The sequence below is a fragment of the Folsomia candida genome, unplaced genomic scaffold (assembly GCF_002217175.1).
Source record: "Folsomia candida strain VU population unplaced genomic scaffold, ASM221717v1 Fcan01_Sc007, whole genome shotgun sequence".
NCBI lineage: Eukaryota > Metazoa > Arthropoda > Collembola > Entomobryomorpha > Isotomidae > Folsomia > Folsomia candida.
Genome location: NW_019091199.1, coordinates 2,037,820 through 2,058,860, shown reverse-complemented (window position 1 = coordinate 2,058,860; position 21,041 = coordinate 2,037,820). Strand labels below are relative to the sequence as shown.

The 21,041-nt window shown below is 37.2% G+C and overlaps 4 protein-coding genes across 6 annotated transcripts; 2 read left to right on the top strand and 2 right to left on the bottom strand.

The window, feature by feature from the left end:
• Positions 1-167: 167 nt before the first annotated feature.
• On the top strand, positions 168-2,580 carry LOC110852569 (protein FAM166B). Its single transcript, XM_022100668.2, has 9 exons — positions 168-593; positions 678-768; positions 866-913; positions 973-1,145; positions 1,250-1,283; positions 1,375-1,404; positions 1,487-1,631; positions 2,028-2,259; positions 2,353-2,580. The coding sequence occupies exons 1-9, from the start codon at positions 511-513 to the stop codon at positions 2,534-2,536; spliced, it is 1,020 nt and encodes a 339-aa protein (XP_021956360.1). The 5' UTR covers positions 168-510; the 3' UTR covers positions 2,537-2,580.
• An 848-nt stretch (positions 2,581-3,428) lies between these two features.
• Positions 3,429-11,268, top strand: LOC110851893. 2 transcript variants are annotated; one of them, XM_022099825.2, is made up of 3 exons: positions 3,429-3,622; positions 7,554-8,881; positions 10,353-11,268. In XM_022099825.2, the coding sequence occupies exons 2-3, from the start codon at positions 7,772-7,774 to the stop codon at positions 10,569-10,571; spliced, it is 1,329 nt and encodes a 442-aa protein (XP_021955517.1). In that variant the 5' UTR covers positions 3,429-3,622; positions 7,554-7,771; the 3' UTR covers positions 10,572-11,268. The 2 variants fall into 2 exon arrangements, with proteins under 2 accessions (XP_021955517.1, XP_021955516.1); XM_022099824.2 differs by lacking the exon at positions 3,429-3,622 and adding an exon at positions 4,821-5,120.
• Positions 11,269-11,626: 358 nt separating this feature from the next.
• LOC110851779 (protein transport protein Sec24C) lies at positions 11,627-17,332 on the bottom strand. 2 transcript variants are annotated; one of them, XM_022099674.2, is made up of 17 exons: positions 16,755-17,331; positions 16,572-16,682; positions 16,337-16,459; positions 15,933-16,247; positions 15,828-15,851; positions 15,565-15,744; positions 15,186-15,473; positions 14,935-15,096; positions 14,587-14,814; positions 14,188-14,484; positions 14,013-14,109; positions 13,680-13,853; positions 13,425-13,593; positions 13,114-13,268; positions 12,883-13,053; positions 12,601-12,800; positions 11,627-12,504 (listed from the first exon to the last, which is right to left on the bottom strand). In XM_022099674.2, exons 1-17 carry the CDS (start codon positions 16,965-16,967, stop codon positions 12,361-12,363), a joined length of 3,051 nt encoding a protein of 1,016 aa, XP_021955366.1. In that variant the 5' UTR covers positions 16,968-17,331; the 3' UTR covers positions 11,627-12,360. The 2 variants fall into 2 exon arrangements, with proteins under 2 accessions (XP_021955366.1, XP_035709471.1); XM_035853578.1 differs by lacking the exons at positions 16,337-16,459; positions 16,572-16,682 and having other exon boundaries at positions 16,755-17,332.
• A 539-nt stretch (positions 17,333-17,871) lies between these two features.
• LOC110852064 (S-formylglutathione hydrolase) lies at positions 17,872-20,704 on the bottom strand. The gene is made up of 5 exons (XM_035853640.1): positions 20,059-20,704; positions 19,917-19,998; positions 18,986-19,396; positions 18,520-18,923; positions 17,872-18,407 (listed from the first exon to the last, which is right to left on the bottom strand). The coding sequence occupies exons 2-5, from the start codon at positions 19,975-19,977 to the stop codon at positions 18,213-18,215; spliced, it is 1,071 nt and encodes a 356-aa protein (XP_035709533.1). The 5' UTR covers positions 19,978-19,998; positions 20,059-20,704; the 3' UTR covers positions 17,872-18,212.
• Between the last annotated feature and the right edge of the window lie 337 nt (positions 20,705-21,041).

Below are 21,041 nucleotides of genomic sequence, written 5' to 3'. Positions count from 1 at the left end.
AACAATATTATAAATACGGGAGGAATGTATACACATACAAACATACACTTCACTACTGTTTGGATTACAGTTTGGTATAAGGCATCATCAATAAATAGGTTAGTGTATTTTTTATTTTATCAATGTGTTTGTGTTTAATAAATCCAATTCGCTTCATAAATGGGTTAGCAGATCATGTCCACTTCATACATACAATGTAAATATTATTCTGATGTGGAGGGATGCAATTCTCGGAAATCTATGCCATAAATAGTCGTTCGACTCTGAAATTCTCAGATCCTATGCCTATCAGAAATTCACCAGAATAAGTTGCATAAGAGCTATTTATCGCCATGCCACTGGCCGGATCTTGATTTGTGGAGAAAGTTGGGCAAGAGAAGAAATTTTTGAAGAATCAAATATTTTTGTCTATCACTTTCCTTTCTCACTCTACCGACCAGGTCCACTTAAGAATCTTACCGACTCCCTACAAAATTTTTTTGTGTAATCTGATTAGTCAAAATCTGCAAAATGAACTGTGTGAAAAGTCCTGCTGCTTTCACCAACCCGAACGCATCTTCTCTAGGCACCCCAGAACCGCATTACATTCCTGGGTCAGTGAAATGACAAAGACAACTGAGACATAAAGCGACATAGACTAAAGATTAATAATAATAAATTATCATTGGTCCATCCAGATACGTTGGGTATGTTCCTCAGGCTAAGTATCGTCCCGGAAATACTTATGGAACAACAAGTCATCGGGTCCTGATCGACCCTTGCATTCATGTAAATAATTCAGAAAAATTCTTTCCATTGCATTTCTGTAGATAACCTCTAGATGACTGATGTGAATATCATCATTAAATTTATTTCTGTCCTTTAGATGAGCCCTCGTTCCGTCCTGAACAATATTCATCCCGAGCATTGCACCGTATGGAAATTTATATATTTTCTGACCTTTGTAAAATATTGGTTGGCATGCCATTTTAGGACGAATTCGGTCGTCCGGGATTGGGGACAGACCCATTTCTTTCCTCGCAAATGGCATTAGTCAACAGTCGAGTAAACAGCTTAGGTCGTCAACAGTATCAGCCCAATATGACTCCAGGATACACAGGATTTGTCCCTCGGTTCCAAACCATCCTCGGGAATACGTACTCTCCGTGAGTTAATTTATTCTACAATTATTTTTCTGAGTAATCAAGCTCATTATCGACTATTCTGTTCGAGTATCCAAAATAATGTGAGTATAAAATTAATCACTCAGGGCGTGTAACCGAGCACTTGCACGTTTCGAGCAGGTAAGAATGTTGAAAGGAATTTAAATGTATTTCATTCTTTGCATCTCCGTGAAAGAGTATTTTACCAATGTTTCTCTTCCTTCTAACTTAGGATCAATGGCGAGACCGGCTTTTCACCAAGGTACATATGAATGAGTGCAGTTTAATTATGATATTTCAATTGGAATCACCTAAATTAAACTAAATACTAATCATTGTTTCAGGAACTTGAAGCCCTCGACGGATGGCGATTCTGCTACAAGTCCAAACCCTGGGAGACGAACGAAGTCACTCGACCTGGGAACAATGACCTCCAAGAATTTGCTCGTCCTCCTCCCCGATCTCAAGCCAGTGGATGCGGATGCTCAGGTTGAGTGAAAGTTTGGATATCAACTTGACTTTATTAATTAACGCTACTCAATAAGAATGCGATAATAACTGTAAATAATTGGATTAAGGGTCGAACCATCGCAAATAAATCCCCTATTTATTTATTATCTCTTTCCTCCGTGCACCTAGTCGATCAACTTTCGTCGTTAACATGCAAAGATTAAAAATGTCTATTTGATAATTATACAAGTCAAAATTAGACAATTATAACAACAATTTAAAACTATTTGCTAAAACTAATATGTGTTTGTATTGTGTCAAGGTAAGAGTTTTTGATTGATTCTGATAAAATTATCATTTTCAATTAATCAGGCAATCGATGACTTTGGTTTAGTATGCCTATCTTCTCAAATTTTCCTTCTTGTGCAATTGCAGGTGGAAGTAGCAGTGGTGGGTTCGATGGTCCCATTTCTCCTGCAGTCACTGGACGGAGGTCTGGTCCAGGTGGATGTGGAAATCCCCAGGACTTTAGCATTTTGTCGTCTGGAAGATCAGTTTGCGACTATTCTCAACGCAGAATGTGGGCTGCAGCAAATGAACCGAGACTCAAGTCAAGTGTGACCTGCGGAAATGTCATTCCAAAACTCAATTCCCACCGTCGAACAAGGTTAGTCATGAGTTTTATGCAATTAAATATGTCGTGTTCAAGTGAGTCCAATCAATGTTCTTCGAGTAATTATCCAACTGTGAATGCACATAGTTCGCCAACCGGAAGAGTTCAGACCATCTACCAACATTGTGAAGGTCTTATTCCATACTATGGAGGTCACGCCCCCGGTGAACAGTTTCGAATTGGAGTGACGTACGGGACGGCTACGCGAAATGCCAAAAGCGCAATTCAACCCGCTATGCTCAAGCCACTCTGCTATCCACTTAAATTATGAGTACATATTTGGATTTAACTCGCAAATTATTTACAAACTAACCTTTCGGTGGAGTGAGATTCAAAATTCTGGTCACAAAGCGTGAGGATGTTTTCAAAATTTTGTACGTAAATATTTGGGAGTCGGTCGGACACCAGAATTGACAAATAAAAGTATTAATCGGTCGTAAACCAAAGATCTTCTCACCTTAATTATTCTAAATAAATAAATAATGTTTCATAGTACCCAAATGTGGGTATTAGGTAGAATAAAGTCTGATTAATGTGAGAAAGCTACCACCATAGCATAACATTTTTTAGTAACTGTTTTCTGCGTACTCCACCATGAAAAATGCAGTGTATGTGAAATAAAGGTGGGGCTGATTATATTAGAGTTTTACTTGCTAGATTTTATTATCATCCGGTATGACGATGAAATCATGCATGATTGCAAAACAGTTTCGCACCTTGCGTGATATTAAAGTTTTAGGATTAAACTTTGTGCGAAACGGACCGAAGATATTATTAAAACTAGAAATTTCCATATATCCTGATTCTATAAATACCGAGTATTACATATATGCGTCAAAAGCTGATTAAGAAATCTTTGTTGGACGAAGTCACCATAATATTTATTGGTTTGCAGCAGTAAATCTGAGGTTTCAAAATTCAGCAATGTTATTAGTCATTTACTCCATGTGAGTAGTGTGTAATCCCAGTTGGTAGAATTCAGAGAAGACCATCATCACATCGCATCCTGTGCCACATTCTGGCGTTGCAATTACATTGAGTTCAACCAACAATTGCCTGCAATCAACAATGCTCGAGTCCTTTCTGCTACATATTCAGCTTCGTTTTACATGTATGTAGTACATTTTTTGTTATTTCACTTCACTAGCCTCGATTTTTCTTGGTTCCTTTCCAGCTCTCACTTGGTTTCACATTGTTGACTGCGATTTCGATTCGGCAGTTTGGAGAGCAGTACAATAATTTGACCACATTCAAATACCCACCAACCCAGCGTACCGTTTTCTAGAGAGGATCACAGCAGCAGCAGCAAGACGCGATTGCAAAATTCATATTGAAGAAAATGGACATATAGTCAAAGGTGAGTGCTATTTATATTCTGTTATTAAATTAGATTAAATTCCAAATTCCAAATTATAAGTTATGCAGAATCCTCAAACATCTTGATACAATTTGCTTGTATTATTTGTGTGATTTAACATAGCTAAACCAACGCAAACACATAACTATAAATTTACATACGTGGCTGGGTACAATATTTAAGCTACGAATGTTTGATGCAGGATGTTGCACTCATGATTAACGCACTCATCCTCAGCCAAGTTCCTTGCCCTGGTCCAGTGGGATTCAGTATAATTATTTCTGCTCCAGTTAAATTACGCTTCAAGAAGGCAACAATCAAGTAATAAATAAGATACATAAACTAGATGTGGTTGTGCGGAGTCCCATTTTTATAAGAAAAAGGAGGATACGAGTTTCTTTGTTTCCGGCAAGTCGCTTGGAACGATTTTTTGTATGTATTCCAAGTCTGGACGTGTCTGAGGACTATTCAAAAGTTGTAAAAAGTTTTAATCCCAAAAATGGCGTGTACTGCATGACAAGCATTTCACCTGCCAGTACATTCTCGTGTAATTAAAAGATCTAAATTAAAATGCAGATGCAGTGGATGAATGCTTAGAAGAATAATTTTTAAGTTGTACATGTGTGAAATTTTGTAGTTTCGCATAACGATTTATCGAAATTAAATCTTAAAATTGCAGATTGAGAAGTATTTTGTTAGCGATTTTATTAAAGATCTAATTTATCGTATATAAAGAGTAGACTAGGAGAGCACCCCATCCTGACCGTCTTATTCTCAAACGTACAAATGCATATTTGCAGATTTTTTATAGAATCATCAATTGCACACAATTTAGCCAGGTGCTTAGTTATTTCTTCCGCATACGCACATATGCATACACATGTCGGTTTTCTTCTTGATTATGAAAATGGTTTTCCTGGTTTATTTCAAGTCCAACAATCTGTAGTACCATTTTCCACTCGCACAGAAAATCCCAACAATTCTTCAACCTTAACCAGCTCTCACCAACCAATGATATAATCGTCTCACCCGTCTTGCTGAGCTCTACTTCTCGTTTTATGGTTAAAATAAAATATCAAACAGCGTCTACACGGCTTGTCTAACAAGTGGTATAGACTATTTCCACCCAAGAACAAGAGTCAGTGCCACAAACTCACGTAAAATAAACGCTGGTGGCTCAAAACGTGGTTGCCAGCATAGAAGAGAAGCATTCGTAAATAGAGTTTCTTGGCGTCAAGTCGCTCTCGTCTTTGTCTTTGGCATCTTCATTCGCTTGTCTTGGTCCTGGCGTTCCTGCAATTATGTGAACCGTTCAAGTTTTATCAAGCATCTTTTCTCACGACATTTGAACAAGTGTTATTCAGCGCAAGAATTCAGCTCCAGAATTTTTATAGCTTCTCTGTAACGGAGGTTGTCAAATTACCAATAGTGCAAATTATACCCGACGGTTGCCTTCAAGTTTGGAGCTTATCTTTGCTACCCATCAAAACCATAAGCAGTAAGTATACAGCTAATTCATGCCTGTGGCATTTTGTCTTTGGGTTTTAATGGAACATAACTCTGAAGGATTTTCACATATATGAATTGCTAAAATTATACTGAATTAAGTGCAAGTTCTTGTTCGGTACTTTGTTGTACTGCCATTTTCACAGTCAATATTATGCGTATGAATCAGGAATTTTTAACTTTGAACTGTGCAAAGTTCTTGACGAATCAATATGCATTCTTTTACCCATTGTAATTTTTCCACTGGAAGAATTAATTTTCACTGCTACATACTACTTTATAAGCATGATTTAAAAAAATGAAGAATATCCTTGTCCTCCTAACTCGCTTTATTTGGTAATTGTATTATCATATTCGTTATTTTTGGCAAATTATCCTACATCATTTAATTTAGAGCTCATCGTGCAAACCCATCCACACATTGTCCTTTATTGTTGGATGACCATCGTTCTACTTTGATTGAGCATGTCATGTATAAAAAGAATGTACATATTTAGGTACATTACGATTATTGTTTGCAACACGAAAGACAGACCATAATTAAACTTGTGGGTGTTTTACCTGGCGCTAATATGGCGTGAGAAGCTCCTTGACTTCTCACCTCATTGTGGTTATTACATTTAATAAGTTATGGTCCAATTTAGTGCATTATATTGTACTCTATCTAGTTCAGAAATTAATCCCAAACCAAAATCCTCACTTTTAGATCTATGTATGTGGCTTGTAATCATGTGTTCATTTGCAATTTTCAAGAATTATGTCTGTGAATTTGCGTGTATCGTCTTTGACACATAATGAAAAAGACTTTGAGCATGTTTAACAATGAGAATTAATGATCGTTAAATAATAGTGACCATTGTGCAGTTCCATGATTGTGGAGGTACTTTAATAGCCTTAACTTTGAAACACAGGGTCTATTTATTTTAGTCGTTTAATTATAATATTATTACACCCACGCCTGCTTTCTGGTAAATAGAGGTAGTTTGAATGTAATCAACAACACGTCCGTCATCCGAATTTTAATAAGCGAGGTGTGTCCTCCGAGTCTGAAATGTCATTTGGCACCGTCAATTTCAGGAAATGTTCTCAAATCAAGTTGAGGCACGGAAGGAAATCATATGCATTACGCATGCATACGCTTAATATGTATGGAGCAATTTAATTTAATGAGTAAAATATGCAAATTAGCCAACTAAGTTTGCATATTGTTACCCATTGTTTTACTTCAAATTAAAAATTAAAGAAATTGGAAAGAGTACAACATTGATACTGACGGTGAACTTGACTGGAATTATATTTTATATTGCAGTTGCATCAATTTTCTTATACGTGGCCATAAATAACTTTTCATTTTTCCGTTTCAATCTTGCACAACAAAGCACATATTTTAAAAGTGGTAGATATTATGAGGACTTCTACAAATAATAAAAACAAACACTGATAAAGAGGGAAGATAATTTGAATATACATGTTAAATTAGACACAAAAATACCATTTCATCATAGCGGAGTCTAAGTATATTTTGTCATCGTTATAATTATGTACAAAAAATCGCAAATAGATATGACCCCAGAACGAACCAAAGCATCACGTACTCACAAAATCACTACACTTTCATTTTTAACAAAATGCATAATAATTAGACAATTTGAAGGAAGCTGTATTTTTGTTGGTGGCAAAAGACATCCGGATTTTCCGGATGACATTGCACTATGTACACATGCAATGCAGTAAGGACGCCGTGAAATAATGTGCATAATAAGGACGGCAGTTTCAATGCAAAATTAATTTCCTGTGACTTGTCGACAAAGTAGATTTTAATCGCATTGAAGCAATGATCATCTTTATGGCTATTGCATAATAGGTATGTAAGCATCAAAAAGCTCACAAAATGTAAATATGTTTAGGTACGTAATAATAAGAGAAGACGCATACGCCATTCTGAAAGCCGAATGCTCACTTATTTATTTTGTACGACCACAAATGATCTTGAATCATGATCGTGATTTAATTTCAGGGTGGTTTTGCAACAAATTATTACAGTTTTCTTACACAAATTATGTACATATTGAGATTGAAAAGTACAGTAAAATCCTTACTAGTTTACAGAAATTTTCTACATGTTCATAACAATTTTGACAAGTCAATGACACAAACTAGCACGATGGCTGTCACAAATGTTGACGAAAAGGAAATAACTGTTTGCAAATTTTTGACCTATGTATGTGCATGAATCTTACCAGATTGATCAGATAGCATACACATCGCGTGTCTCTGTCGAAATAAATGCAAATATGCAGGATGTCCATTATGCATCAGATGCAACAACGTAGTATACATGCTAACAATAATAATAATAATACCGGACATAGTCAGATAATTTCAGGCCGTTTAACTGAACCATCTCACTCTTTACTATTTGTAGGAAATCAGGATTCACAAAGCACGTCCAGACCGGTCGTCATCCGAACACATCAATTTATATTACTTGGTTGAAAGAGTGCACACATATTCATTTGCGTGCTGGGTTCTTTTCGCAGCTCTGACTTCCCACAAAAAATAAGAGGTTATTCCACCTTCAAAATCCACAACAGGCACACATCCCAAATAACCATCGGCCTTGGTTATTTTCACTTTTCAAAAATGTTGAAACCCAAAAAGCACTTGATCATCCTCTTCTTATCATTGCTTCAAATCAATGCAAGTTTAAGTGAAAACCTTTCCCAACACCATCAGTCCTTGGAAGACACGGGAACAAAGAGTTACTCCGAACATGGGGGCAGAAGAAACGCTGTATTGCTAAAGCGTCAAACTGGTTCATTCGGGTTCCAACACAACAGTCTTCCAACCACGGGAAACTACTACCCCAGCAGCAATTTCGGAAGTGGGAGTGGGCGTTATGACCCTGTTCGTGGCAATGGTCTTGGCTCCAGTCCGAACAGTTTGAGGGGTGACCGGGACTACTACCCGTCTTCATATCCCAGCAGTGGTCGCAGCAGTGGGGGCAGTAGTGGCATTATTGGTGGTGGCTACTACGGGAATTATCGAGATGACTACAGAGATCGGGGAGATTATCGGGGAGGAGATCGTGACCGGCAACCATACTACGACGATTATCGATACAATGGTTACCAAAGTGCTAGGGATCGAGAAGCAGCAGCCGCACAGACTCAAGAATTCGTTATGCGCAATGGGCAACAACGCCATGCAGAATACCAGAAACGAATTGGGCAGTCAGGTCAGGAATATTATGACCCCTTCTACTTCATTGGGCTTCGCAACAAGCAGGCCGGACTGGATGCTGGATTGCCACCTTCTTCTTCGTCTGGTGGTGGCCTTGGAGGATTCCCTTCGTCATTCCCTCCCCCACCATCGTCACCCTCGTCGTCTTCATCATCCTCTTCTGCTTCATTGGGAAACGCACTGATTTCGCCCACGTCCGCAACCTCTTCTTCTGGCCCAAACGGCCCAAACTCCAATTCAAACCAACCATCATCACCTTCTGCACTTGCCTCCCATCCACTGAGAAACCGGAGGAACTCGCAGCGCCATCGACACCACAACGATGACGAATTTTACAATAATGAGCTCAGCGGCGACAAATACGAATTGATGAGTGCGCCCAAAAATGCTTATCCGACAAATATGATGATGATGCAACAGCGGAACAGTCATCGTGACCATCAGCACCACCACCGTTGGGCCAATCTTGACCAACAGTTCTTGACAAGGGAGCAGCTTGTTAGACATCCCGTAAGTTGTCATTCTCATTTATTCCCCTTCTTCTCCTGTTAACTAATCTAATTACGTCAGTCGTGGAACGGAACAGTGAAGAAAGAAACACAGATGTGAACTTCATGTTTTGCACAGACAACAGTTTTAATGGGTGTAATCTTCAAAATGAATGCACGGGTTGATACTTTACGTATTAGGTGAAGGACTCTTCTGCACTCGGATAAATAATCTCGGTTCGATGCATGTTAGGACTTGCACATTAGACTTGATATACATATGTCTCTTTCGTACCTATTGGTCATCTTGACCTCATAAACCATTTTCATTACACTGTAATGATTACAGTATTCTTTTGTAGGAGTGGCAGTACGAAATTGCATGGGGTTGGTTTATATTGCACACCAATGACAAGATAGTAATGCACATCATATTTATTCTAGGCTCAATTATTATTACGGTTTTAAAAACTTGAATAAATAAAGTTTCAATAAATAAACTGATAAAAAGCGTCTCGTCATGTAGCAAGTATTTGTGCCATACTGGGTCTTGAGTAGAAAGGAAAAGAATGACCAATCACAGTTATTATTGCGTTGGAGAGCATAATTGCATCCAAACAGGTCCTAATAGTTGCGGAATCGTGATTTTGTTATATTTTTACACGGATTTATTTTCTTCTGAACTTGAATAACCAGCTAAAAACTGTTTCAACAACATTTTATTACACCCGACCCGAATGACATCATCAATTTCACAACTTCATACTCACTCATTTGATGGTGATATGTACACAAGCGATCTAAATTCATCGTTAGACTGGTTTAATATTGCAGAGATTTGACATGCAATTGTATTCTCAATTTGAATATGGATTGACACGAATAAATAGGAGTGAGTAAGTTTTATTTTTATGATTTACTGGAATGGAGAGAGTTTCCATTTTTTGAGGTTGTTGGCATTTCCATTTGAAACAATTTCAACTCATCTTTTCTCGATCCCAAATGATCCAAATTTTTGAACAAAGTATGTGACACAAGCAAAAAAGAGCAGACTGTGACCTATGTCGGCTTATGCAAATTGATATAAATACCTAATATTTAAAAAGCGTGTCACCATTGCCATCCTGTCGTGTCATGTCATGCAAAGCAATTTATTTAGTATCTTGTACATATACTGCGATGCACAAATCATTAAGCTAACCCTACAAAGAGAGATGAATACGTTTAAATTCTTGTGATCTGAGGTACAATAAAAGTCCGTTTTTTTAGACCAAACAGCGACGGCAATATTATTCATTATTCATCGCTGAAACCGGAAGTATAGAGCTATTCATTATTCAAGTAGTCAGACGACGAACCCAATTGTTAATATAATGGCTTATTTGGCCCATATGTTTTGCAACAATCTGCAAAATGAGCAAACCAGTCCCGTGTTGGGGAGGTTAACGTTTACTGAATTTGTGTGCACTAATGGACCATGAATATTATTTTAGGATTCCAGGGTACACTATCCTCCGCACAACCGCATAGACCGCTACGGATCTTCCATTTCCGCTGCGTCCGGCCAACCATGGAGCGTGCGGATAGGAACGCAGCTGAAAGTGAACGACGATGGGAGGTCACCACACCCCCACCGTTTCTACGTCAGGGACGAAATCAACCCAGGCAGGAACAGATCTCGATATCCAGGTCCCATATACAGAAAAAAGTGAGGATTATGTACGTACATAACCCGGACTGTGCATATTTTATAGTGTTTTTGTAACATGTAAGGCAACTATTTAGCGAGTAGTAGTAGTTTTTTAAGTACGTTATTTTTAATACATAGATTTATTTAGCTTACGTCAAAATTGCAGTATTTCTGACAATTTATAGCAAAATGTGATCCCTCCATTGTACATAGGTTAGACGTACATACTTATGCATACAAAAAAGATATAATAGGTACATGTAACTACAAATTCACAGCACATTTCAACCCATTCTCTCCCGTACAATTGCAATTTTCATTGGATTATGATTACTGTAAGCATCTTTGTAGGGGGGATAATCTGGTAGCAAAAAGGTGAGCATTAAATTTTCATGGTGCTTTTGTACATTAAATAGCAATCCCTGGGATTAATAATACAATTAACTACTTATTGTTAGTTATAGGAATATTATGACGTATGTTGTAGTGAAATTATGTTACCAGTATTATTTTATCTGTGGCAGATTTTATACAATCTGAAACTGCAATCTGACAGAATAAGTGATACACATCTTCATTTCTGTGAATAACTTCAATGCATACCTTATTTAATTAACTTTTTGTTAAAGGAATATATATTGTATTGTGTTAAATGTGTGTATGTATCTCCAAACAAAAGGACAATAAACTTGACATTGACATAGTCATTTTTAAATTTGCGTCTCAAATTGATTTCCTATTCCATTCCTGCAAACTGAAAGTATGAGTGAATCACGAATGTGATGGACGAGCAAGGAAATTTCGACCAAGTAAATGACTCGCTCGCCCTTCCTATCATTGTTTTCTTATGAATCGTTTCTCATCGTGCGAGAGTTTCAAAGTACTGGATATGCCTAACCAATATGAGAGTACATACACTTATCAATTTTCGAATCTAATTTCACGTATTAGAGTTGGATTTAAGATTGCGTTATTATGAAGTTCGACTTTTGCCTTACTGATGAATTTAACTCCAGTGAGCGGAACGGAATTAAATGAGTAATGCTTGCTGCCACTAGGAACTGGCCTTGGCAAATCTTCTTTTTGATAGATTAATTTATTTTTTATTGTATCTGTGTATGCAAGATTTAGTTCGAAGATGGATAACAATCATAATTATATTAGGAAACGAGCAATAGACAGTTTTTGCACATTTCGATAATATACGTAGAAATTAATTACGTTACTTTAAAGATATTTTAGCACCCCCGGGAATTTAATCATAGACTCGATACGAAATATCATGGGAGTTATTATTAGAAATCTAACAAACACGCAGATACGTAAAATATAATGTCGACACCAACTAATAAACTAAGAGTAAAAATTGTTGGGATCGCAATTAGTGCGAATTTGTAAAGCTAAATACAACGAGGTCGCCTACTTTTTCTCTATGTAATTCAAATGTAACAGTTCAAATATAATCTATTTAAATATTAAACGGTCGTAAAAATTTATAACTGGGATAATATCCTTATGCGATTTCTTCTAGTAATAAGTAACACAACAACCGATCATCATTACAAATTCTACACAAATTATCTGGATAATGGTGTTCATTTTGGCATGATCAAATTTGAGTGGATCACGATCACGCCAGCAGACTTAGCAAACAATCTTTAAGGACACTACATTTTTCGAAATTGTAAATTTCTTGATTCGAGAAATCCTAAATATATTTTAGCGTTCAGCCGATAAATTGAATGATATAATTCCAAACATTTGTGTCACGACATGGGAAAGAACACGATAAATTAGAATAGAAAAATAAACTATTGATTTAGAAGAGCTCTAATTTCCTTATGCATATGACATAAGAAGTCGACGTAGGATGGTTGGCCTTCGGATCCACGGTCTTCAATCAGGAATTTATTCATCACCGCTTCCATCTTGTCACGCTGCCTTACGATAGTCAACTGTAAGAGAAAAACCATAAATTTAAAAAAACTCATATAGATAGATTACAGATTAGCACAATACCACCAAATTTTGCAAGACAATTATAAACATACCCGCATATGTCTCTGTCGTTCGGTTCGAATAGATCTAATCAACGCTCGGAGTCTTAAAGACTCGTCTGAATTTACATGGTCTGGAAGTTCTGTTATTACTTCTACATTTATTTGGGCTAAATTGGAGGACCCAAAAATGTTTTGTAACCATTCTCCGCTAACCGCGGATCCAACCCACATAAAAATATAAACACCGTTTTCTACAAAAAAATAGCATATTAGTAAATCACATAATATATTGTAGCAAATTTAGTAAATAAATAGAAACCATGTGTATATTACCTAAAAGGAAGGCATATTCATCACTCATTTTATCTCGGGAACATCTCACGGGTGTTGGGTTGTCTAAAGTTATTCCAGGGCCGGCGATGGGTATCAGTTTAGGGTAAAAATAATGCACCGATACATTCACACCCATGGTCATACACATGTACATCAACCAGGAACGATCATCTGTGATAGGGTAAAAAAATCATTCCAATCCATTCCGTTTGATTAAGCAATTAAACTTACCTGGTGTCAGTTCTGCAGTCCCTGCGACAGCATCACTTCGCAGTACACAATTTGCATACAATGGCAAAAGCTTGAGACATTCAGGTAATATCAATTGGCCAGGCATTGAGGGATTCGCACAGTGTTTACGGTATGTCGCCAACATTTGGGAACACCTGTTAATGCAAATAATAATAATAAATTATTATTAATATACGATACCAAGTCAAATCACTTTTATACAGCTATTGAGCTATTTTATGTTATGAGTTGAGTTATGATTTTCGTTTGCTCGACAAAAAACTATGGGTTTAAATACTAAATTCACATACCGATTTATGACACTGTCCTTAAGGGCCGCAGGGGTCGAATCCACAGATTTCGATATGCCTTGTTTGGCCAGGAAGTTTATGATTGTGTCCAATTCACAGTTGCGATACAAGTCAGCCATTTGAGTACAAGTGCTAAGTGCAATATTGTGAATTCTAAGTTTCCTTTGGCCTGTAAATTTTCATATATAATATTAGTTTTTATGCAACTTACAAAATTATAAAATAATGTACGTTAAATATAAGTACATAGCTTACCGAAAATGGAAGTATACAACAAAGCAATTTGAATATAAACGCCATCTTCATCCGTGAGCTTATCGTCGTGTTTAATTTCAATTGCAATCGATTTCTGAGAGTCGCAGGCTGCAAGCTCAACATCTGTTGTATTGGACATGTAGTAATGACCGTAAAAGTCCACCGGTCTCACACCTAGTAATTAAAAAAATATATTAATTTATACATAAAAGTGAAACCATTTCTTTTGATGTATAATTTAGGACCAAAGGGATTGGCTTATTAGTTAAGGTTAGAAGAGGTTTATGTATTAGTCTAATTAGTAAATAAAGAGTAAGTGTAAGCGGTCCTTACCAGTTGATGTTCTGACTCGCATAACACAATCGAAAGCAACGGGACGAGATAAATGATATTGTAATTCGCCAATTACTCGTGGACCGTCAATGTCAGCCTGAAATTCGGATTAAAAAGTTAATTAAATTAAATTAAACTACACCCATCGTTAAAATTCAACAGCTTCGTTCTCTACCTGGAAATAGGTGTATTTGTTGACACTGCCTCCAGTGATTCGTGCTACTTGCCCAATAGTTGCAACATCAATGTATGAATTATTGAACAAATACAAATCGACTGACACTCCAGCCGCGACACATTCTTGTCCTAGATTATTGTAGTAGGTGCTCTGTGGTGTTAATACCACTTTTTCTTTATCTGTTCCGAGCAATTTTCTGTCTGCCTCTCTATTTTTCAATTTGGCATTAGGGATTGAATCCGAAACTGGAAGAGACGAATGGAAGGTTAACAATTTTCCAGCGCGGTCAGAAGCCTGAAATTATTACACGACAAAAGAACAAAATTATTATATGATTATTTGCAATGTAATTAATTTAGTCAATTAAAAAAACGTTCTATTGAAGGTTTTATTTACCTTTAATGCTTCAGTGCCTGCTACAATAGCGGAACCAAGCACTGCATCGGTTTCTTTAGTGTCACCGAACATTGCTGGTATTTGTTCCATGAGGACTTCGATGGAAGAAGCGGCCTCAGCCCGTGGGACTAAGAAACCTGTCAAGATTGGCATAAACATATCCGCTACATCTGGAACGATGACCATTTGGGGCTGAGCAAGTGTTGGATCGATGTTATAAAAATGCACCTTTAGTAAAACAATGTTTAAATTTTAGAAATTATTCCCTTGTAATTTTCTTCCAATCAATGTTATTCAGTGACCAATCATCACTGTATAAAAATAATAAACATGTCAAGATGTACATACTTTTGAATTGTAAGTGATGAAGCCCACAGGTGTGTGTGATGGTAGAGCTTCAACCAGGGATTTAATGTGGGCACATAACAAGTTAACCAATCCAGATTTCACGTTATTGTAGGAAACATCAATTACAAAGATGTAGGCAGGCTCCTTCGGTAATACGTTGTTCTATAAAAACAAATGGTGAAAATGACAAGTTTTGCAAATTACTATTACATTCATATGTAACGAACGTAAAATAGAATATACAAATGTACCCGACAATATTCTGCAGTTGCGACAAACTCATAAGACCCTCGTAGCAATTCAGGTCGTTCATACTTGTCCAGTCTTTGACCGGTATGATCCAGGTGTTGGAAATATTCGGCTGGGACTTCTGTGGTTGCCTTGCATAGAAGACATTGGAACCGACGCCCTCCATCAATGAATTGCATAAGGGGAGACATGTAGGCTTTGCAACGAATGCATCGAACAGGTCCAATCGATCCCAAGTCGACACATGCTATTGGTTGTTCATCCTTGGCAGGGGATTCGAATGGGTTCACCTAACATGGATTGTAATTAATAAGGATTTTATATAGTCTATCCAGCATTGATCCACTTATAAGTACAAAAGAGGATGAGATGTGTACTTACGATCAATGCAAATGGTATTGCAGTTTGTTTGAGCATGTCAGGTAGAGCAGGCACGTTGTACATTGTTGACCGAATGAATCTCGGACTTGAATTACCTTGATCATCAACTTGAAACTTTGTTGTTACAAGAGGAGGGAGAAGGCCTTTGGTATTCGTTACAAACAGTCCCCCACGAGCTTGCTGGTGAAATATAATCAAAGTCTCAAGTAACCACGTTTTGTGTACGGATGTTAGGATAGCGTAAATCAATCAACTAAATTTACCTGGTCTTCTTGCATTACTTGAATCTAAAATTTACAAAGACAATTAATTAGCACAAAATCAACATTTAAACTCGTGAAAGACAAGTAGTAGTGATTCGTTCGTACAGCTGATGGCATTTGATCAGGATCTAGTCGTTTCGGCTGTTGCTGCGTCGGTTGTGCGTAAGCTGGCTGACCAGGCATTCCAGACTGAGGAGGTTGACCCACGGGTCCCGGTTGCTGAGGGTATGAAGGATATTGTGGTTGCTGTTGACCTGGTGGTCCCATCATCGGTTGGCCTGGTCTAGGAGGACCAGGGGGTGGTCCATTAAACTGTGGCTGTCCTTGATACGCATTTATCTGTTGTGGTGGTTGGAACTGATTATAGGGTTGAGGAGGAGGAGGTTGACCACCCATTGGCGGAGTTGGTCCATTGGACATCTTTAAAGCAAATGACCAAAAATCAAAATATAAACACACGACAGTACCAATGATAAAATATTGGTTTATTTTTTGTGACGTTTTCACACCTGATTTTGCATCGGGGGAGTAGGTCGTGGAGGCTGTCCAGGAGGAGGATATTGATTGTTAACCTGATTATAAGGTGGTTGAGGGGGCTGGCCAACCATTGGCAGAGTTGGTCCATTAGACATCTTTAAAGCAAACGAGCATATTGACTATGATGACTATAATTGTATTTATAATATTGCTCTACAAACAATGTATGATAGATACATTGCTGATTTTTGCGACATTCTTACGTACCGGATTTTGCATAGGGGGAGTTGGACGTGGGGGCTGTGCAGGAGGAGGATATTGATTGTTGAACTGATTATATGATGGTTGAGGTGGTTGGCCTAAGGGTCCATTTGACATCTGGAGATAAATTACAAAATTTGACAAATTAAATGTAAGTAGAACATTTTAAACTTGAATTTATTTACGGACTTGATTTTGCATCGGGGGAGGAGCATGGGGCGGCTGTGGTTGGTATTGATTTTGGTTGCTATTAATCTGATTAGGTGGGCCACCCCCCATCCCGTGTTTTGGATCAAACCCATTTTGCATAGGTGGTGGTTGTGACATTCCTCCAGGTGGGTATCCAATGCCAGGCCCAGGCATTTGTTGTGATTGACCGTATGAAGCCGCACCGTTCATCATTGTTGCACTTCACCAGCACCAGAAAAGGTGTTTCAATGGCACTATCAAATCAATTATTGCTTTCTGTTCCTTTATCTGTTTATATATTTTTCTCTTTTTTATTAACTTTTTGCATTTATTTTAGTTTGACTATTTATTTCTTGGCGACGGTGTGAGAACTAGTCGAATATCATGCCAAATAAAAATGTGACTTATCGGACAAAATGTACCACCAAGTGAGACAGCCTTAAGGGACGTGTAAATTAGGACTTTAACTTTTTGGGACAGATAATGACTGACAAGAGTGATGGAATTGACAATCTCCGCAAGTTTAATCCACGTCAGCTCTCTATTTTGCTGTGCTGCTGACTTTCTCAAAATCCTCACTTCACGAGAAGATTCGCCAACTCACTTTCCGGGAAATCTGAAGAACAAACTCGATGATGAAAGGCCAACTCGCCCCCAAAAAGTGACACCTCGACGACAAAACTCTATCACTGCGTCTTGTCAGGATAACGGTGATCTCGTTGAAATGCTGACCCCGATTGCTCACCATTTGCAAACTATATTAGCAACAAATTTTGGAGTGGAGGGTACAAAAATGCTTGAAAGTAAATGTCCTGGGCAAAATCCATGCGTACTTAAAACGTATGGTTTGTTCTACACATACATACATAGATCTATATATAGGCTCTACATATGTATGAATAATGCAAGGCAGCAATGGATGCGTAACAATTTTACGCCACCCTCGAGGAGACTAATCGATCCATGAAATTAAATGGGCTAAACTTGCTCCACTTATATTTCACGTCCATCCATCCACCCCAAAGCTAAAACTAATATTAGTAGGTCATTCATGATTCTCGATATTCTTTTAATTCAGCCAGGGATAAAATACACGAATAATTGATGGCAGAGAATGTGAGTTTGTATGTCTTTCTTTATTTGCTGGATGTACATTTATGAATCAATAAATGGCTGGAAGTTACGTATATTCGTTGAACTTTCATCAATATAATACATATCTAGTAGATATTATCTACCTACATACGTAATCTGTAGATATGCTTTTATTTTTGTCCAGGTACACTGCTAAAAATTTAAAGCCAACATATTAACATAGCACATTTCTTTGAACATCAATAGCTATGTTCATAATACAACACTAAATAAATAAATACAAATAATAATACTTTATATTGGCAAGATAAGATTATCTATGTTCATCAGATTCTTCAATTGATGGATTTTTTGAAGAGTAATTTACATTGATGTATTATCTAGAACATTTTTGTGGTATATAAGATGGTTTTCTATAAATGACGCCACAAAATAGTACGAGTGATCATATCCTTCTCGCATATTGAGGTCAACAGTTACACATGCATTCACGTTATTTTCAGCACACGTTTTCAATCTTTTTGGAAGAAGGAAGTCCAAATATTCATCCTCACCACCCTGAAATAAAATTGACGTAAATAGTAAAAATATGCGTGTATTCTAATTAGCAAACCTATTAAATATGATGTTCACATGCTGAAGCTTAGCTAAATTTGGCAAGGTTGAATACCTGGTCCAGCATAATTTCTCTGGTTGGTCCATTATATTCCCGAATTACACAAGAAGCATCAAACTTTTTCCACTGTTCTTCGTCATCTCCCAAGAATTTCCTAAAAATGAGCTCCTGACCCCAGGAGGTTGGATTGCAAGATGGAGCTAACAGGGTGATACATTTGAACATTGAAGGGTTTCGAAGTCCAATTACTACTGCACCATTGCCACCCATGCTATGTCCAATAAGACCAAACTGTCCCGTTGTGGGAAAATTATTCCTGATAATTTCTGGAAGTTCTTTACTAATGTACGAGTACATGTTGTAATTCTTATTCCATGGTTCTTGGGTTGCATCTAGGTACCATCCTGCTGATCGTCCAAAAATTGGTGCGTCCCGATCCCCAGGGTACTCGACCCCACCTAAACAATTCAAGTCGATGTGCTTATGTGTATTTATCAACCATCAAGAATATTGGGCTTACGTGGACTTGTATCTGCTCCAACAACAATCAGATTTTGTTCACTGGCATACTGTTGGAATCCCGTTTTCAAAAGAAAATTTTGTTCATTGCACATAATTCCAGAGAGAAAAATAACGACATGAAATTTTTGGTTTGCGTCTTCCGTTTCAGGAATGTAGATGGAAAATCGCATGAGACAATTATTCTCCGTGCTATGATGCTGGTAAACCTTCTGTCGCCCATTCAAACATTTTGCATCCATTATGGGCTTTAAATTCGTTCCTGGCCCCACTTTTGTGCCACCATTGACAGACGACGAAGGGAGCTTACTGCAAGATTCATCAACTTTGAGCATAGAAGAGTCATCCATTGTTTTCCGATTTCCTGCACTTCGTAGGCGTAAGTCCGTTGGGAAGATGTTCCGACTGATCGCTAAAAATTGCAAATAAAAAGAAAATCACTTGCAACTATTTCTAATGTCTAGCAACCTTTTGTAATTGCATATAAATACCCTTTATGTAACCCATGTACCCCTTTTTTAGGGTTATGTAAATATTATTAGTAGTTTGTACGGTTTGGGAGGACATTATTTAATAATTTATTGATTTTAATTTAATTTATGAGCCCGAAGCAATCGGGGGAAAATTATGACGAATTATTAGAGTAGTTCTTTTACACATGTTAAAACCTCTGTTAGCATGAAAAAAATTACTAAATACATGTTAATACAAATAAACCCCAGTGTGAGCCGATTTATGCATTATGTAGTGCATACATACGAATAGTTCACGCTGATTTATGGCATATACATATATAATTCTAGACTAATGAAATGTTCACAAATTTTTCACACATACGCAATAATTTATATGTACATACAGAGCAGCTCAAACTACAAAGTTATTGACCGCAATACAGTACCGGTGGAAAATCTTGTGGTTGGTTTTCTTACCCGTCATGATGTCTTCTTGGTCCATGCGCTGGACAAGTTCTCTTGTGATCTTGACACTCATTCTTAGACTTTTTTGTCTCTACTATAAACAATAAACTAAATACTAGTTTTGGTTAAGAAAATGTATTGAGATTTGTTCTACTATTGAAAAATATCCAGAGAGAATTAACTGTCCTCTTCTTCCTTGTTCGCTTTTATAATCAATAAATTGATAGCTCTGCAATTTGCAAGAGATGAAATGCCACAGTTTCCTCCTTTTATAAAACAGGCAGTGCAACTTTTCCCAAATATTGAGTTGTAGAAATCAGCAATTATGACTAATAACTGTAAACGTCAACACACACGTATGTATACCTAACCAAGTTTTTCAGAATTAACTAAAGTGAATGAAAGTTTGGACTTTGAACTTAATCACACCAGACGACACAGAGGTTTTGCACATGTACTTTTATGATGCGTGTTGTAGGATTACTTGCATTTAAGCCTTTTCTTACAACACTTTTTGCATGTAATGATGACACATTTCCACCTGATTGGGATGAATGGATGTGAAGGTCAATAATATGATCCGGGTAGCAAGTACACATGTACAAACCGGCAGAAACTGAGATTTTATTTGTACCTAATCTGTCCTTTGCACAACCCACGTAAAGAATATTCGTGAATAGGTAATTCACAAAAGCATAATTATTATGCTTTTGTAATACAAAATTTGTATTACTATGAAAGTCGGATGGGTTCCAAAAGGTAAAGAAATCCACATAGATAATTTTAACATAATTGATTTAGCCAAACTCGCACGATAAATGACGTCAGCGGATTGCTGCACTAATCTGCAATTTGTCTGCCTAATAAAGCAGGCCCGACTGGGTTTAGGTTTAACCCAGTGCACGTACATATAATTTCATATGATTATGATCATCGGTATTGGAATAATCCAGAGAACGGGGAAGAAGGAAAGATTATTATTTTTTAAGCACTGATGAGATAATAGTATTTTTAACAAATTTCTACAAACTAGTTTTGCAATCCATTTTATACGAGGTAGACATTATTTTATTATTCAGGTGCAGGTTAATACTAAATATTTAAATGAGGAAGACCAGAGAGACAATTAATGCACTT

What these genes read in the sequence shown, in the direction of transcription:
- LOC110852569 (XM_022100668.2), top strand. Translation starts at nt 511, where the DNA reads ATGAACTGTGTGAAAAGTCCTGCTGCTTTCACCAACCCGAACGCATCT. An exon ending in TTCATCCCGAGCATTGCACC is followed by an intron (nt 914 to 972) that starts GTATGGAAATTT and finishes ATGCCATTTTAG; the next exon opens with GACGAATTCGGTCGTCCGGG. An exon ending in CTCGGGAATACGTACTCTCC is followed by an intron (nt 1,146 to 1,249) that starts GTGAGTTAATTT and finishes TTAATCACTCAG; the next exon opens with GGCGTGTAACCGAGCACTTG.
- LOC110851893 (XM_022099825.2), top strand. Translation starts at nt 7,772, where the DNA reads ATGTTGAAACCCAAAAAGCACTTGATCATCCTCTTCTTATCATTGCTT. An exon ending in AGCAGCTTGTTAGACATCCC is followed by an intron (nt 8,882 to 10,352) that starts GTAAGTTGTCAT and finishes ATATTATTTTAG; the next exon opens with GATTCCAGGGTACACTATCC.
- LOC110851779 (XM_022099674.2), bottom strand. Translation starts at nt 16,967, where the DNA reads ATGATGAACGGTGCGGCTTCATACGGTCAATCACAACAAATGCCTGGG. An exon ending in CTCCCCCTATGCAAAATCCG is followed by an intron (nt 16,460 to 16,571) that starts GTACGTAAGAAT and finishes TTTGCTTTAAAG; the next exon opens with ATGTCTAATGGACCAACTCT. An exon ending in TGAATATGCCTTCCTTTTAG is followed by an intron (nt 12,801 to 12,882) that starts GTAATATACACA and finishes ATTTTTTTGTAG; the next exon opens with AAAACGGTGTTTATATTTTT.
- LOC110852064 (XM_035853640.1), bottom strand. Translation starts at nt 19,977, where the DNA reads ATGAGTGTCAAGATCACAAGAGAACTTGTCCAGCGCATGGACCAAGAA. An exon ending in TGGAGCAGATACAAGTCCAC is followed by an intron (nt 18,924 to 18,985) that starts GTAAGCCCAATA and finishes TGAATTGTTTAG; the next exon opens with GTGGGGTCGAGTACCCTGGG. An exon ending in GAGAAATTATGCTGGACCAG is followed by an intron (nt 18,408 to 18,519) that starts GTATTCAACCTT and finishes ATTTTATTTCAG; the next exon opens with GGTGGTGAGGATGAATATTT.